This window comes from Scyliorhinus torazame, chromosome 9, assembly GCF_047496885.1.
Source record: "Scyliorhinus torazame isolate Kashiwa2021f chromosome 9, sScyTor2.1, whole genome shotgun sequence".
Classification (NCBI taxonomy): domain Eukaryota; kingdom Metazoa; phylum Chordata; class Chondrichthyes; order Carcharhiniformes; family Scyliorhinidae; genus Scyliorhinus; species Scyliorhinus torazame.
In genome coordinates this window covers 6897427-6914697 of record NC_092715.1, presented here as the reverse complement: position 1 = coordinate 6914697, position 17271 = coordinate 6897427, and the positions used below count along the sequence as shown (strand labels likewise).

The 17271-nt window shown below is 51.1% G+C and overlaps 1 protein-coding gene across 1 annotated transcript in view; it reads right to left on the bottom strand.

Moving 5' to 3' along the window:
* The window catches only part of il7r (interleukin 7 receptor), a 94340-nt gene extending 78253 nt beyond the window's left edge, over window positions 1–16087 (bottom strand). Inside the window, exons 1-4 of the mRNA XM_072517555.1 lie at window positions 15813–16087; window positions 9806–9960; window positions 9316–9493; window positions 8452–8530 (exon numbers count right to left, since the gene is read on the bottom strand). Of these exons, the coding sequence (XP_072373656.1) occupies window positions 8452–8530; window positions 9316–9493; window positions 9806–9960; window positions 15813–15816 (416 nt within the window). The 5' untranslated portion in view covers window positions 15817–16087. The remainder of the gene's footprint in view (window positions 1–8451; window positions 8531–9315; window positions 9494–9805; window positions 9961–15812) is intronic.
* Window positions 16088–17271: the final 1184 nt, after the last annotated feature.

Genomic DNA, 17271 nt, shown 5'->3' with positions numbered 1-17271 from the left:
TTCTCCCGAACCCTCCACGCTTCAGAAATCCGCCACTCCTCAGTGGAAAAGGAAGCCCAAGCCATAGTGGAAGCTGTGCGACATTGGAGGCATTACCTGGCCGGCAGGAGATTCACTCTCCTCACGTACCAACGGTCGGTAGCCTTCATGTTCGATAATGCACAGCGGGGCAAAATTAAAAACGACAAGATCTTAAGGTGGAGGATCGAGCTCTCCACCTTCAACTACGAGATCTTGTACCGTCCCGGAAAGCTGAACGAGCCGTCCGATGCCCTATCCCGCGGCACATGTGCCAACGCACAAATTAACCGCCTCCAAACCCTCCACGAGGACCTCTGCCACCCGGGGGTCACTCGGTTCTACCACTTTATAAAGTCCCGCAACCTCCCCTACTCTGTGGAGGAGGTCCGTACAGTCACAAGGAACTGCCACATCTGAGCAGAGTGCAAACCACACTTTTTCAGGCCGGATGGTGCGCACCTGATCAAGGCTTCCCGTCCCTTTGAACACCTTAGTCTGGATTTCAAAGGGCCCCTCCCCTCCACCGACCGCAACACATACTTCCTGAATGTGGTGGACGAGTACTCCCGTTTCCCCTTCGCCATCCCCTGCCCTGACATGACAGCGGCCACAGTCATTAAAGCCCTGAACACCATATTCACACTGTTCGGTTGCCCCACATACGTCCACAGCGACAGGGGGTCCTCCTTCATGAGTGACGAGCTGCGCCAGTCCCTGCTCAACAACGGTATAGCCTCGAGCAGGACGACCAGCTACAATCCCCGGGGGAACGGGCAAGTAGAGAGGGAGAACGGCACGGTCTGGAAGACCGTCCTACTGGCCCTACGGTCCAGGGACCTCCCAGTTTCACGGTGGCAGGAGGTCCTCCCAGACGCTCTCCACTCCATCCGGTCGCTACTGTGTACTAGCACTAACCAAACGCCTCATGAGCGCCTCCTTGTCTTCCCCAGGAAGTCCTCCTCTGGAACGTCGCTGCCGACCTGGCTGGCGGCCCCAGGACCCACCTTGCTCCGAAAACATGTGCGGGCGCACAAGTCGGACCCGTTGGTCGAGAGGGTTCGCCTCCTTCACGTGAACCCGCAGTATGCCTACGTGGAGTACCCCGACGGCCGACAGGACACGGTCTCCCTGCGAGATCTGGCGCCCGCCGGCAACACGCACACCCCCCCGACACCAATCACCCCCTCCCTGCCACCGGCGCACCCCGCCACCGCCCCCTTCCCGGGAGGATCGGTCCTCCTCCCAGGTCCAACCAGAAGTGAAGCTGAAGCAGAAACCGTGAGGCTCCCGGAGACGACAACACAGGAACAAGCACCACCACCGGGGCCGAGGCAATCGACAAGGATGACCAGACCGCCCGACCGACTCGTGGCGTCGATGTAACACTACAATGTTGTGGACTTTAACGAGAACTTTTTTCTTTTCCCCCTTACGACCACTGTAAATAGTGCAAAACAAAAAAAAAAAAACCCTGTACATACTGTAATAACATGCAAATGTTTTCCTCCCAGGACCAGCCTTGTAAACCCTTACCACCATGCGAAGCACCACCCCGCCGGGTTCATTTTTAACAAGGGGTGAATGTGGTAGTATGCATTAGGGGTCATGTGGGACTGTGAAGCCGTGATGTCATTGGCTGACAGATCCCGGGTCCTGGTTGGCTGTTGACCTCTAGCTCCGCCCTGAAGGCGGAGTATAAGAACCAGGAGTTCTCCCCGCAGGCCAGTCTGTTGCATAACTGCGGGGAAAAAGTCACGCTTAATAAAGCCTCATCGACTTCATCTCTATTCGTCTCTCGTGAGTCTTTGTGCGCTACAGACATCAACAGCCCTTCCCTCATCAATTAACTTTGTCACTTCCTCAAAAAATTCTATTAGGTTTGTAAGACATGACCTTCCCTGCACAAAACCATGCAGCCTATCACTGATAAGTCTATGTCCTTCCAATTGTGAATAGATCCTATCCCTCAGTATCTTCTCCAACAGTTTGCCTACCACTGACGTCAAGCTCACAGGTCTATAATTCCCTGGATTATCCCTGCTACCCTTCTTAAACAAAGGGACAACATTAGCAATTCTCCAGTCCTCCGGGACCTCACCCGTGCTCAAGGATGCTGCAAAGATATCTGTTAAGGCCCCAGCTATTTGTCCCTCGCTTCCCTCAGTAGCCTGGGATAGATCCCATCCGGATCTGGGGACTTGTCCACCTTAATGCCTTTTAGAATACCCAAAACTTTCCCCTTCCTTATGCCGACTTGACCTAGAGTATTTAAACACCCATCCCCAGCCTCAACATCCGTCATGTCCCTCTCCTTGGTGAATACTGATGCAAAGTACTCATTAAGAATCTCACCCATTTAAGGTCGTTGATCTCTAGGGTGGAAGAAGCTGAGTACTCAGCCATAGCGGTTTTGGATCATGCCCCACATTGGGTGGACCTGGGATTAGGAGAGGAAAGGGAGCAGAAAACACTCTGGCGATTAGATGTGGGACTGATGGCGGATGAGGGAGTGTGTGCAAGAGTGCGGGGGTGTATTGAGAGATATCTGGAGGTCAATGACGACGGCGAGGTCCCTGTGGGAGTGGTATGGGAAGCACTAAAAGCGGTGGTCAGAGGAGAGCTGATCTCCATTGGGGCCCACAAAAGGAAAACAGAGGCCAAGGAAAGGGAAAGATTACTGGGGGAGATTTTAAGGGTGGATAGGGAATTTGCAGAGGACCCGGAGGAGGAATTGTACAGGGAGAGGAGACGACTCCAGACGGAATTTGACCTTCTGACCACCAGAAAGGCGGAGGTACTGTGGAGGAAGGCACAGGGGAGGAGGTATGAATATGGGGAAAAGGCGAGTCGCCTGTTGGCTCATCAATTGCGAAAGAGGGCAGCAGCGAGGGAGATAGGAGGAATTAGAGACGAAAGGGGAGACACGGTGCGAAGGGCAGGAAAGATAAATGAGGTGTTCAAGACCTTCTATGAGGAACTGTATAGGTCTCAACCCCCAGAGGGAGAGGAGGGGATGCGGCAGTTCCTGGACCAATTGAGGTTCCCGAAAGTGGAGGAGTGGGGGGTGGTAGGCCTGGGGGCACCGATTGGGGTGGACGAGGTTATTAAGGGACTGGGAAGCATGCAAGCAGGGAAGGCCCCAGGACCAGACGGGTTCCCGGTGGAGTATTACAGAAAATATGTGGACTTGTTGGCCCCATTGATGGTGAGGACGTTCAATGAGGCCAGGAAAGGGGGGACTCTACCCCCGACGATGTCGGAGGCGACGATATCGTTAATTTTGAAGAGGGATAAAGATCCGTTGCAGTGCGGGTCCTATAGACCCATTTCATTGTTGAACATGGACGCCAAATTGTTGGCATCGAGGATAGAGGACTGTGTCCCGGGGGTGGTGCACGAAGACCAGACAGGGTTCGTAAAAGGGAGACAACTGAATGTTAACGTGCGACGACTATTAGGGGTGATAATGATGCCCCCAGTGGAGGGGGAGGCAGAGATAGTGGCGGCAATGGACGCAGAGAAGGCATTTGATAGGGTGGAGTGGGAGTATTTATGGGAAGTGTTAAGGAGGTTTGGGTTTGGGAACGGGTTTATTGGCTGGGTTAGACTTCTTTATGGGGCTCCAACGGCAAGCGTAGTTACAGGTCGACATAGATCGGAGTATTTCCGACTATATAGGGGAACAAGACAGGGATGCCCGCTGTCTCCATTGTTGTTCGCGTTGGCAATTGAACCTCTGGCCATGGCGTTGAGAGACTCCAGGAAATGGAGAGGGGTGATTAGAGGGGGAGAAGAACACCGAGTCTCGTTATATGCGGATGACCTATTGTTATACGTGTCGGACCCAGCGGGGGGAATGATAGAGGTTATGCGAATTTTGAGGGGGTTCGGGGATTTCTCGGGGTATAGGCTAAACATGGGGAAGAGTGAATTATTTGTGATACATCCAGGGGACCAGAGTAGAGAGATAGAAGGCTTGCCTCTAAGGAAAGTGGAAAGAAACTTCCGATACCTGGGGATTCAGATCGCTAGGAGCTGGGGAACCTTGCACAGACTTAATCTGACACGGTTGGTAGAACAAATGGAGGAAGACTTCAAGAGGTGGGACATGCAGCCTCTATCGCTGGCGGGCAGGGTGCAAGCAATTAAGATGATGGTCCTCCCGAGGTTCTTATTTGTATTTCAATGTCTCCCTATACTAATCACTAAGACCTTTTTTAATAAAATAGACAGGAGCATCACGAGCTTCGTGTGGGCAGGGAAAGTTCCGAGAGTAAGGAGGGGGTTCCTTCAGCGTAGTAGGGACAGAGGAGGATTGGCACTACTGAACTTGGGCGATTACTATTGGGCCGCCAATGTGGCAATGATACGTAAATGGATGATGGAGGGTGAGGGAGCGGCGTGGGAAAGACTGGAGAGAAAGTCCTGTAAAGGGACGAGTTTAGAGGCGCTGGTGACGGCGCCGCTACCGATCTCACCTAAAAAGTTTACCACGAACCCGGTGGTGGCGGCAACATTGAATATCTGGGGACAGTGGAGGCGACAGAGAGGGGTGCGGGGAGCCCTGGTGGGGTCCCCAATCAGGAACAACCATAGGTTCGCCCCAGGAAGAATGGATGGAGGATTTCAGAGCTGGTTCCAGTTGGGAATTAGGAGGGTGGGAGATTTATTTATAGATGGGACTTTTGCGAGCTTGGGAGCATTGGAGGAAAAGTATAAGTTGCCCCGGGGAAATTTCTTGAGATATATGCAGGTAAGGGCATTTACTAGACAACAGGTGAGGGAATTTCCGTTGCTCCCGACACAGGGGATACAGGACAGGGTGCTTTCAGGGGTGTGGGTCGGAGAGGGCAAGGTGTCAGAGATTTACCGAGAGATGAGGGAAGAGGGGGAGGAGTCGGTGGGTGAACTAAAAGGAAAGTGGGAAGAAGAACTAGGGGAGGAGATAGAGGAGGGTATGTGGGCTGATGCCCTAAGCAGGGTAAATTCCTCTTCCTCATGCGCCAGGCTTAGCCTGATTCAATTTAAGGTGCTACATAGAGCACACATAACGGGAGCAAGATTGAGCAGGTTCTTTGGAGTGGAGGACAAATGTGGGAGGTGTGGCGGGAGCCCGGCAAACCACGCACATATGTTTTGGGCATGCCCGGCACTGGAAGGGTATTGGAAGGGAGTGACGGGAGTGATTTCGCGGGTGGTGAAGGCCCGGGTCAAACCAGGCTGGGGGTTAGCTCTATTTGGAGTTGCGGAAGAGCCGGGAGTGCAGGAGGCGAAAGAGGCCGACGTTGTGGCCTTTGCGTCCCTAGTAGCCCGGCGCAGGATCCTACTCATGTGGAAGGAGGCGAAACCCCCCGGACTGGAGGCCTGGGTAAATGATATGGCGGGGTTCATTAAACTGGAGCAGATAAAGTTTGCCCTGAGAGGATCGGCTCAAGGGTTCACCAGGCTGTGGCAGCCATTTCTCGACTACCTAGGGGAACGTTAGAGGGAAGACAGATGACCAGCAGCAGCAACCCAGGGGGAGGGGGGGGGGGGGGGGGTTAGTTTAGGTCAAAGATAAAGGGGTTTTGTTACTTGTGTATTGTTTAAAATTTCTGTATTGTTATTGTTGCGTTTGCTTTGTAAGAGGGGAAAAATTGTTGTTTGGGAAAAAATTTTCAATAAAACATTTATAAAAAAAAAAAAGAATCTCACCCATTTCCTCTGACTCCACGCATAAATTCCCTCTTTTGTCTTTGAGTGGGCCAATCCTTTCTCTAGTTACCCTCTTGCTCCTTACATACGAATAAAAGGCTTTGGGATTTTCCTTAACCCTGTTTGCCAAAGATATTTCATGACCCCTTTTAGCCCTCTTTATTGCGCGTTTGAGATTTGTCCTACTTTCCCGATATTCCTCCAAAGCTTCATCAGTTTCAAGTCGCCTAGATCTTATGTATGCTTCCTTTTTCATCTTAGCTAGTCTCACAATTCCACACGTCATCCATGGTTCCCTAATCTTGCCATTTCTATCCCTCATTTTCACAGGGACATGTCTGTCCTGCACTCTAATCAACCTTTCCCTAAAAGACTCCCATATTTCAAATGTGGATTTGCCCTTAAACAGCTGCTCCCAATCCACATTCCCTAGCTCCTGCCGAATTTTGGTATAGTTGGCCTTTCCCCAATTTAGCACTCTTCCTTTAGGACCACTCTCGTCTTTGTCCATGAGTATTCTAAAACTTACGGAATTGTGATCGCTATTCCCAAAGTAATCGCCGACTGAAACTTCAACCACCTGGCCGGGATCATTCCCCAATACCAGGTCCAGTATGGCCCCTTCCCGAGTTGGACTATTTACATGCTGCTCTAAAAAAACTCTCCTGGATGCTCCTTACAAATTCTGCTCCAAGCCTCCAACACTACATGAGTCCCATTCAATGTTGGGGAAGTTAAAATCTCCCATCACGACCACCCTATTGCTGCTACATTTTTCTATAATCTGTCTACATATTTGTACCTCTACTTCACGCTCGCTTTTGGGAGGCCTGTAGTAAAGTTCCAACAATGTTACTGCACCCTTCCTATTTCTTAGCTCTACCCATATTGCCTCAGTGCTCGAATCCTCCATCGTGCCCTCCTTAATCATAGCTGTGATATCATCTCTGACCAGTAATGTAACTCCTCCACCCCTTTTACCTCCCTCTCTATCCCTCCTGAAGCATCTATACTCTGGGATATTTAGTTGCCAGTCTTGCCCTTCCCTCAACCAAGTCTCAGTAATACCAATAACATCATATTCCCAGGTACTAATCCAAGCCCTAAGCTCATCTGCCTTACCTGCTACACTTCTCGCATTGAAACAAATGCACCTCAGACCACCTGTCCCTTTGCGTTCAGCATCTCTTCCCTGTCTACTCTTCCCCTTAGTCACATTGAGTTTATTATCTAGTACCTTACTGGCTTTAGTTGCTGCCGCTTTACTGACCTCTAACTTCCTAATCTGGTTCCCATCCCCCTGCCACATTAATTAAAAACCTCCCCAATAGTGTGAGCAAAAGCACGGTGGGGAGGTGGGTTTGAGACCAGGAGGAGATCAGCCAGGATCTGATTGAATGGCGGAGCGGGCTCGAGGGGCTGAATTGCCGACTTCTGCTCCTCATTCCTGTGTTCCTATGTCCCCAGAAGCCTCACCACTAAAAGCTCTGAAGTTTCACCCGTGTCCAATAGCCTGAATGCTGGGAATGAGCAAGAGGCAGAATGAAGGGGTATGAGCTGTGAGAGATGGAATGATTTGAGCCGGATTAATTGGAAGTTGCTGGATTGGATTTCCACAATGTCGATGATGCTTTCAGCAACTACAGATTCTGATAAAATTAAACAAGTTCGTCAGGACCAGTAGATTGGGATGTAGGATTGGGAATGGGATTTTTCCGGTCCCAAATTAACCAGAGAGCCCCAAACCTGGACAATTATGACAGAAATAATACATTCAATCCAGGAAACACCAAGATAATCACCTTCACTCACACTGCGGGGGGTGGGGGGTTTACCAGTACATGGCTATCAAACAATTAGGTTCATAATAGGGGAGAGTGTACATGGGGAGAGTGTACATGGGGAGACTGTACATGGGGATGTGGGAGGGGATTAAATGGGTGGGTAGAGTCAGTGATAGGGGAGAGTGTACATGGGGAGAGTGTACATGGGGATGTGGGAGGGGATTAAATGGGTGGGTAGAGTCAGTGATAGGGAGAGTGTACATGGGGGTGTGGGAGGGGATTAAATGGGTGGGTAGAGTCAGTGATAGGGGAGAGTGTACATGGGGAGAGTGTGCATGGGGAGAGTGTACATGGGGATGTGGGAGGGGATTAAATGGGTGGGTAGAGTCAGTGATAGGGGAGAGTGTACATGGGGGTGTGGGTAGAGTCAGTGATAGGGGAGAGTGTACATGGGGAGAGTGTACATGGGGATGTGGGAGGGGAGTGAATGGGGGGGTAGAGTCAGTGATAGGGGAGAGTGTGCATGGGGAGAGTGTACATGGGGATGTGGGAGGGGAGTGAATGGGGGGGTAGAGTCAGTGATAGGGGAGAGTGTACATGGGGAGAGTGTACATGGGGAGAGTGTACATGGGGATGTGGGAGGGGATTAAATGGGTGGGTAGAGTCAGTGATAGGGGAGAGTGTACATGGGGAGAGTGTACATGGGGAGAGTGTACATGGGGAGAGTGTACATGGGGAGAGTGTACATGGGGAGAGTGTACATGGGGATGTGGGAGGGGATTAAATGGGTGGGTAGAGTCAGTGATAGGGGAGAGTGTACATGGGGAGAGTGTACATGGGGAGAGTGTACATGGGGAGAGTGTACATGGGGAGAGTGTACATGGGGGTGTGGGAGGGGATTGTGGCCCAGACTGCAATGGGTGATGATGGATGTGGATTGATTGATACAGACCTGTTCTCCCAGAGCAGTGCACTCAGGCCAAACAGGAAGATCAAAAGCAGGATCAGTAAGGAGATTGTTAGCTTCATACCTGAAAACAAAAACCAGAAATGAACACGTATCACATCTGTCTGATGTTCCTGTCCAGTTTACATTACAGCAAACACCACACGCTTCACTGCTCGATGCTGTGCTCCTTCATGGAGTTGTCTGTGTTGTATGTTGGAACTGACCACAGCACCATAGCAGAGAGGGGCATTCAGGTTGTGAGAATTAAAATGAATGTAATTGGGGGTAGTATAGTCAGGGGATAGATATGGTTCTCTGCAGCCGACAGTGTGAGTCCCAAAGACTGTGTTGCCTGCCCAGTGCCAGAGTTAAATTAATCTGTGGGCTGGAGATGAACTTGCAGTGGGAGGGGAATGATCCACTTGTCCTGCTCCCTATGGGCACAATGACATGAGTAGAACAAGGAAAGAGGTTCTGCTGGGGAGTATGAGCAGCTAAGGACTAAATTAAAAAGTAGAACCTCAAAGATAATCTTTGCATTACTGCCTGAGCCAAGCACCAATTGTCATTGGGTAAATAAAGCAAAAAGTACAATCTGTGGCTTCAGATTGGTGTGAGAGAAATGGAATTTCATTCATCGGACGCTGACCCCAGTCCCAAAGGATTTCACCTGAACCAATGTCTTTGTGAATTGTATAAAAAGGGGCTGGAGAGGGTTTATTAGGGATGGGCAGTAAATGCTGGCCTAACCAGCGACGCCTGTAAATGAATAAAATAAATGTGGGTGAATCTCACGTTGTGTGCCAAACAGTGTATCTGAGCATTTTATATCCACATAGACACAAACCCACAAGAGGGTTGGTTTACCTGTGCTGAACGTATATGCGCTTGGTGGGGTTTTAAAATTCACAGTTTGACTCCAATCACTCCACATTCCTCTGAAATATATCTGATCAGGAAGTGAACGTATCCGAACGATATAATCGGAGTTTGGGATCAAATTCTTCATCAAAAGTCTCACGGAGCAGTCAGTCACATTCAGATGCTGCTTGTGCAGAGGAAGAGAAAGGAATGGAGCATGAGTTGCCTGCATTGACTCGAGGCAGAGATTATACCCTTGGCAGGAACCTTACGAAAGGATGATGCTACCGCCCCCCTCACCACGGAGCTTCCTCACCTGCCTCTACCCTATCGATTATATCTCAGAATGTGACAGCGCTGGTGTGGTTCACAAGGGTTAGACCTCCATCCATTCCTCTGCCAATTCCTTCTCTTCTAATCATCTCTGCTTGTTCCCCCCACCCCACAATGTGATTGTCTGGAGCTAAGATCCAGTGGAATATTCTGCCCCTCTTACCTCCCACTCAGACTCTGGGCTCCGGTAGGATAACTGGTGAACGAGGCCTTTGGTTAGCTCAGTAAACCTGACACTGGGAGTGTCCCACACCAGTTCAATCTCCTCAGCTTCCATCAGAATGGCAACAGTCACATTGAAAGGAGGTCCAGGTTTCACTGTATGGAGAGACAACACTCTGACATCACCTCACACATTCACACACACGCCACAGGCCACCCCTGCCGCACACTGTCAGCTGGGGGTGGCCGGGGCTCCACAGGTGGGTGAGGGGGGGAGAGGGGCTGAGGTGGCTGACGCAGGGGGAGGGGACAGGGCGGGACACGAGAGGCAAGTGGGCAAGCCAAGAAGACAAAGTGTGAAGGGATGGCCAGTGGGAGGCAGAGTTGAGCGGGGGAGGCGGGGGGGGGGGTGGTAATGATGGGATGGAGGGGGAGTGAGAGATGAAGTTGCACAATGTAGAGGAGGGGGAGGGTGGAGGGATTGAGTGTGGCGATGGGAAGCATGGGGAATAGAGAGGAGTGAGGAAGAGAGTGAGGGCGGCAAGAGGAAGGGAGTAGAGGGTGAGGAAGTGAGGGGTGAAGGGTGTAATATTCAGCATGGGACCTGAATGGAGCAGAGGGAAAAGGAGCAGGGTTGGTGGAGCAAAGGAGGGGGGAGGGGGGAGAGGGGGGGGGGGGGGAGGCAAGAGGCGATGAGATAAAGGAGAAAAAGTGGCCCAGTGTCTCTCAGTGTCTCTCTCAGTGTCTCTCAGTGTCTCTCTCAGTGTCTCTCAGTCTCTCTCTCAGTGTCTCTCAGTCTCTCTCTCAGTGTCTCTCAGTGTCGCTCAGTGTCTCTCTCAGTGACTCTCTCAGTGTCTCTCTCAGTGTCTCTCTCAGTGTCTCTCAGTCTCTGTCTCAGTGTCTCTCTCAGTGTCTCTCTCAGTGTCGCTCAGTGTCTCTCTCAGTGTCTCTCTGTGTCTCGCTCAGTGTCTCTCTCAGTGTCTCTCAGTGTCTCTCTCAGTGTCTCTCTCTGTGTCTCTCAGTGACTCTCTGTGTCTCTCTGTGTCTCTCAGTGACTCTCAGTGTCTCTCTCAGTGACTCTCAGTGTCTCTCTCTGTGTCTCTCAGTGTCTCTCTCAGTGTCTCTCTCAGTGTCTCTCAGTGACTCTCAGTGTCTCTCTCAGTCTCTCTCTCTGTGTCTCTCTCTGTGTCTCTCAGTGTCTCTCTGTGTCTCTCTCAGTGTCTCTCTCTCAATCTCTCTCTCAGTGTCTCTCTCTGTGTCTCTCTCTGTGTCTCTCTCTGTGTCTCTCTCAGTGTCTCTCTCTGTGTCTCTGCGTGTCTCTGCGTGTCTCTCAGTGTCTCTCTCAGTGTCTCTCTCTGTGTGTCTCTCTGTGTCTCTCTCAGTGTCTCTCTCAGTGTCTCTCTCTGTGTCTCTCAGTGTCTCTCTCAGTGTCTCTCTCTGTGTGTCTCTCTGTGTCTCTCTCAGTGTCTCTCTCAGTGTCTCTCTCTGTGTCTCTCTCAGTGTCTCTCTCAGTGTCTCTCTGTCTCTCTCAGTGTCTCTCTCAGTGTCTCTCAGTGTCTCTCTCAGTGTCTCTCTCAGTGTCTCTCTGTCTCTCTCAGTGTCTCTCTCTGTCTCTCTCAGTGTCTCTCTCAGTGTCTCTCAGTGTCTCTCTCAGTGTCTCTCTCAGTGTCTCTCTGTGTCTCTCTCTGTGTCTCTCAGTGTCTCTCTGTGTCTCTCTCAGTGTCTCTCTCTCAATCTCTCTCTCAGTGTCTCTCTCTGTGTCTCTCTCTGTGTCTCTCTCTGTGTCTCTCTCAGTGTCTCTCTCTGTGTCTCTGCGTGTCTCTCAGTGTCTCTCTCAGTGTCTCTCTCTGTGTGTCTCTCTGTGTCTCTCTCAGTGTCTCTCTCAGTGTCTCTCTCTGTGTCTCTCTGTGTCTCTCTGTGTCTCTCAGTGTCTCTCTCAGTGTCTCTCTCAGTGTCTCTCAGTGACTCTCAGTGTCTCTCTCAGTGTCTCTCTGTCTCTCTCAGTGTCTCTCTCAGTGTCTCTCAGTGTCTCTCTCAGTGTCTCTCTCAGTGTCTCTCTGTCTCTCTCAGTGTCTCTCTCTGTCTCTCTCAGTGTCTCTCTCAGTGTCTCTCAGTGTCTCTCTCAGTGTCTCTCTCAGTGTCTCTCAGTGTCTCTCTCAGTGTCTCCGTGTCTCTCAGTGTCTCTCAGTGTCTCTCTCAGTGTCTCTCGGTGTCTCTCTCCGTGTCTCTCAGTGTCTCTCAGTGTCTCTCAGTGTCTCTCTCAGTGTCTCTCAGTGTCTCTCTCCGTGTCTCTCTCCGTGTCTCTCTCAGTGTCTCTCTCAGTGTCTCTCTCAGTGTCTCTCTCCGTGTCTCTCAGTGTCTCTCAGTGTCTCTCTCAGTGTCTCTCAGTGTCTCTCTCAGTGTCTCTCTCAGTGTCTCTCTCAGTGTCTCTCTCAGTGTCTCTCAGTGTCTCTCTCAGTGTCTCTCAGTGTCTCTCTCAGTGTCTCTCTCTGTCTCTCTCAGTGTCTCTCTCAGTGTCTCTCAGTGTCTCTCTCAGTGTCTCTCTCAGTGTCTCTCTGTGTCTCTCTCTGTGTCTCTCAGTGTCTCTCTGTGTCTCTCTCAGTGTCTCTCTCTCAATCTCTCTCTCAGTGTCTCTCTCTGTGTCTCTCTCTGTGTCTCTCTCTGTGTCTCTCTCAGTGTCTCTCTCTGTGTCTCTGCGTGTCTCTCAGTGTCTCTCTCAGTGTCTCTCTCTGTGTGTCTCTCTGTGTCTCTCTCAGTGTCTCTCTCAGTGTCTCTCTCTGTGTCTCTCTGTGTCTCTCTGTGTCTCTCAGTGTCTCTCTCAGTGTCTCTCTCAGTGTCTCTCAGTGACTCTCAGTGTCTCTCTCAGTGTCTCTCTGTCTCTCTCAGTGTCTCTCTCAGTGTCTCTCAGTGTCTCTCTCAGTGTCTCTCTCAGTGTCTCTCTGTCTCTCTCAGTGTCTCTCTCTGTCTCTCTCAGTGTCTCTCTCAGTGTCTCTCAGTGTCTCTCTCAGTGTCTCTCTCAGTGTCTCTCAGTGTCTCTCTCAGTGTCTCCGTGTCTCTCAGTGTCTCTCAGTGTCTCTCTCAGTGTCTCTCGGTGTCTCTCTCCGTGTCTCTCAGTGTCTCTCAGTGTCTCTCAGTGTCTCTCTCAGTGTCTCTCAGTGTCTCTCTCCGTGTCTCTCTCCGTGTCTCTCTCAGTGTCTCTCTCAGTGTCTCTCTCCGTGTCTCTCAGTGTCTCTCAGTGTCTCTCTCAGTGTCTCTCAGTGTCTCTCTCAGTGTCTCTCTCAGTGTCTCTCTCAGTGTCTCTCTCAGTGTCTCTCAGTGTCTCTCTCAGTGTCTCTCAGTGTCTCTCTCAGTGTCTCTCTCCGTGTCTCTCAGTGTCTCTCAGTGTCTCTCTCAGTGTCTCTCAGTGTCTCTCTCTGCGTCTCTCAGTGTCTCTCTCTGCGTCTCTCCGTGTCTCTCAGTGTCTCTCTCAGTGTCTCTCTCAGTGTCTCTCGGTGTCTCTCTCCGTGTCTCTCAGTGTCTCTCTCAGTGTCTCTCTCAGTGTCTCTCAGTGTCTCTCTCTGCGTCTCTCAGTGTCTCTCTCTGCGTCTCTCCGTGTCTCTCAGTGTCTCTCTCAGTGTCTCTCTCAGTGTCTCTCAGTGTCTCTCAGTGTCTCTCAGTGTCTCTCTCAGTGTCTCTCAGTGTCTCTCTCAGTGTCTCTCTCCGTGTCTCTCAGTGTCTCTCTCAGTGTCTCTCTCAGTGACTCTCAGTGTCTCTCTCAGTGTCTCTCTGTCTCTCTCAGTGTCTCTCTCAGTGTCTCTCTCTGCGTCTCTCTCAGTGTCTCTCTCTGTGTCTCTGCGTGTCTCTCAGTGTCTCTCTCAGTGTCTCTCTCTGTGTGTCTCTCTGTGTCTCTCTCAGTGTCTCTCTCAGTGTCTCTCTCTGTGTCTCTCTGTGTCTCTCTGTGTCTCTCAGTGTCTCTCTCAGTGTCTCTCTCAGTGTCTCTCAGTGACTCTCAGTGTCTCTCTCAGTGTCTCTCTGTCTCTCTCAGTGTCTCTCTCAGTGTCTCTCTCAGTGTCTCTCTGTCTCTCTCAGTGTCTCTCTCTGTCTCTCTCAGAGTCTCTCTCAGTGTCTCTCTCAGTGTCTCTCTCAGTGTCTCTCTCAGTGTCTCTCTCAGTGTCTCTCAGTGTCTCTCTCAGTGTCTCCGTGTCTCTCAGTGTCTCTCAGTGTCTCTCTCAGTGTCTCTCGGTGTCTCTCTCCGTGTCTCTCAGTGTGTCTCTCAGTGTCTCTCAGTGTCTCTCTCAGTGTCTCTCAGTGTCTCTCCGTGTCTCTCTCCGTGTCTCTCTCCGTGTCTCTCTCAGTGTCTCTCTCAGTGTCTCTCTCAGTGTCTCTCAGTGTCTCTCTCAGTGTCTCTCTCCGTGTCTCTCAGTGTCTCTCAGTGTCTCTCTCAGTGTCTCTCAGTGTCTCTCTCAGTGTCTCTCTCAGTGTCTCTCAGTGTCTCTCTCAGTGTCTCTCAGTGTCTCTCTCAGTGTCTCTCTCCGTGTCTCTCAGTGTCTCTCAGTGTCTCTCTCAGTGTCTCTCAGTGTCTCTCTCTGCGTCTCTCAGTGTCTCTCTCTGCGTCTCTCCGTGTCTCTCAGTGTCTCTCTCAGTGTCTCTCTCAGTGTCTCTCTCAGTGTCTCTCAGTGTCTCTCCGTGTCTCTCTCCGTGTCTCTCTCAGTGTCTCTCTCAGTGTCTCTCTCAGTGTCTCTCAGTGTCTCTCTCAGTGTCTCTCTCCGTGTCTCTCAGTGTCTCTCAGTGTCTCTCTCAGTGTCTCTCAGTGTCTCTCTCAGTGTCTCTCTCAGTGTCTCTCAGTGTCTCTCTCAGTGTCTCTCAGTGTCTCTCTCAGTGTCTCTCTCCGTGTCTCTCAGTGTCTCTCAGTGTCTCTCTCAGTGTCTCTCAGTGTCTCTCTCTGCGTCTCTCAGTGTCTCTCTCTGCGTCTCTCCGTGTCTCTCAGTGTCTCTCTCAGTGTCTCTCTCAGTGTCTCTCGGTGTCTCTCTCCGTGTCTCTCAGTGTCTCTCTCAGTGTCTCTCTCAGTGTCTCTCAGTGTCTCTCTCTGCGTCTCTCAGTGTCTCTCTCAGTGTCTCTCCGTGTCTCTCAGTGTCTCTCTCAGTGTCTCTCTCAGTGTCTCTCAGTGTCTCTCTCCGTGTCTCTCAGTGTCTCTCTCCGTGTCTCTCAGTGTCTCTCAGTGTCTCTCTCAGTGTCTCTCTCAGTGTCTCTCTCTGCGTCTCTCAGTGTCTCTCTCTGCGTCTCTCCGTGTCTCTCAGTGTCTCTCTCAGTGTCTCTCTCAGTGTCTCTCAGTGTCTCTCTCCGTGTCTCTCAGTGTCTCTCAGTGCGTCTCTCAGTGTCTCTCTCTGTGTCTCTCTCTGCGTCTCTCAGTGTCTCTCTCAGTGTCTCTCTCAGTCTCTCTCAGTGTCTCTCAGTGTCTCTCTCAGTGTCTCTCTCTGCGTCTCTCAGTGTCTCTCTCAGTGTCTCTGTGTCTCTCAGTGTCTCTCTCAGTGTCTCTCTCTGTGTGTCTCTCTGTGTCTCTGTGTCTCTCAGTGTCTCTCTCAGTGTCTCTCTCTGCGTCTCTCAGTGTCTCTGTGTCTCTCAGTGTCTCTCTCAGTGTCTCTCTCCGTGTCTCTCAGTGTCTCTCAGTGTCTCTCTCAGTGTCTCTCTCCGTGTCTCTCAGTGTCTCTCTCAGTGTCTCTCTCAGTGTCTCTCAGTGTCTCTCAGTGTCTCTCTCAGTGTCTCTCTCTGCGTCTCTCAGTGTCTCTCTCTGCGTCTCTCAGTGTCTCTCTCTGCGTCTCTCAGTGTCTCTCGGTGTCTCTCTCAGTGTCTCTCAGTGTCTCTACGTCTCTCAGTGTCTCTCTCCGTGTCTCTCAGTGTCTCTCTCTGCGTCTCTCAGTGTCTCTCAGTGTCTCTCTCAGTGTCTCTCTGTGCGTCTCAGTCTCTCCTCCGAGTACACAATGTCAGTTGTCTCCATGGTGATTTGCTGAACCCGTTCTGCGATATCTCACCCATGTGAATTGTTTGCTTGTTGTAGACACAAGGGCTCAGTTCCTGGGAGTCTGCCCTGCTCACCCGGATACAGCACGGGGAAAACAAGGTGAATGTGCGAATGGTCACACTGCAGCTGGGACTGACTCTCGGGTTAATCTCACAGCGTTCCCTTTTCTCCTCCTCACTGCAAGTGAACAGACAGAGATTATTGACAGCAGTTCAGAACGGCCCCTGTCCCACCATACTTGTAATGATATTCAAACACACATCACAACACACACATCACGATAGACAGACCAACAGACCAATTAGCACACATAACACGACAGCCAATCACAGACAAGGGCAGACACAGTATAAGACAAGAAACACGACACCTCCTGGTCAGTCCATCTGGAGACAAGGACAAGGCCAGGACCTCATTAACAAGACACTCACACAGTCACCACGTGCTGAGTACCAAGTCAGATGTGTAAATAACTAGTTGGAATAAAACTGCGTTGTACCAATCGCAACCGTGTTGGTTCGTCTGTACCTCAGAGCGCCCAACACCACAATACTGACTGCAGCCAGACTCCAGATTAACTCTCGCCATGTCCTCCTCCCTCGCCATGTCCTCCTCCCTCGCCATGTCCTCCTCCCTCGCCATGTCCTCCTCACTCCCTCGCCATGTCCTCCTCCCTCGCCATGTCCTCCTCACTCCCTCACCATGTCCTCCTCCCTCGCCATGTCCTCCTCACTCCCTCGCCATGTCCTCCTCCCCCCTCGCCATGTCCTCCTCACTCCCTCGCCATGTCCTCCTCCCTCGCCATGTCCTCCTCCCTCCCTCGCCATGTCCTCCTCCCTCGCCATGTCCTCCTCACTCCCTCGTCATGTCGTCCTCACACCCTCGCCATGTCCTCCTCCCACTCTTGCTCTCTCCCCCTCTGGGACCCTGCTCCCAACGGATTGTCTCAGAGCGTCTGACAGTCACTGGACAGGTGAGGGCAGGTCATATCCACCTTGTGCGTAGGCCTAGATAGGAGGTGACATTTGACTATTTGACTTTCAGAGTCATCTGTGTCACAGCCAATCCTGTCCTGAGTTATGGTCAGCTTCCATATCATTGTCTGGCCATCAGGAGTAAGTGTTTGTCTTGGTTCAGCTTTAAGACATGACCATGGAGAGTCGGAGCCAGCTTTGCAGTTCAAAGACACTTGGGACGTTTTCTGAGGATACCTCTTGTTGTCATGGGAGTGTCTCTTTAAGAAATGTTTATGTCTTATCACATGGCCTCAGTGATGTCATTGTGTGGGTGGAGTTGGGCTGTGGCTCTGGGAGTTGGTTTTACTTTTGCTTTGAGTTGGAGCTGGTTTGGTTCTGCGCAGCTTGGAAGAAGGTTTTTTCTTGATTTGCATGTTAAAAGCTGTGACCAGACTGCTCGATAACTTGAAAAGAAATAACTGTTTTCTGGAAGAAATTCAAACCTGCTCTTTT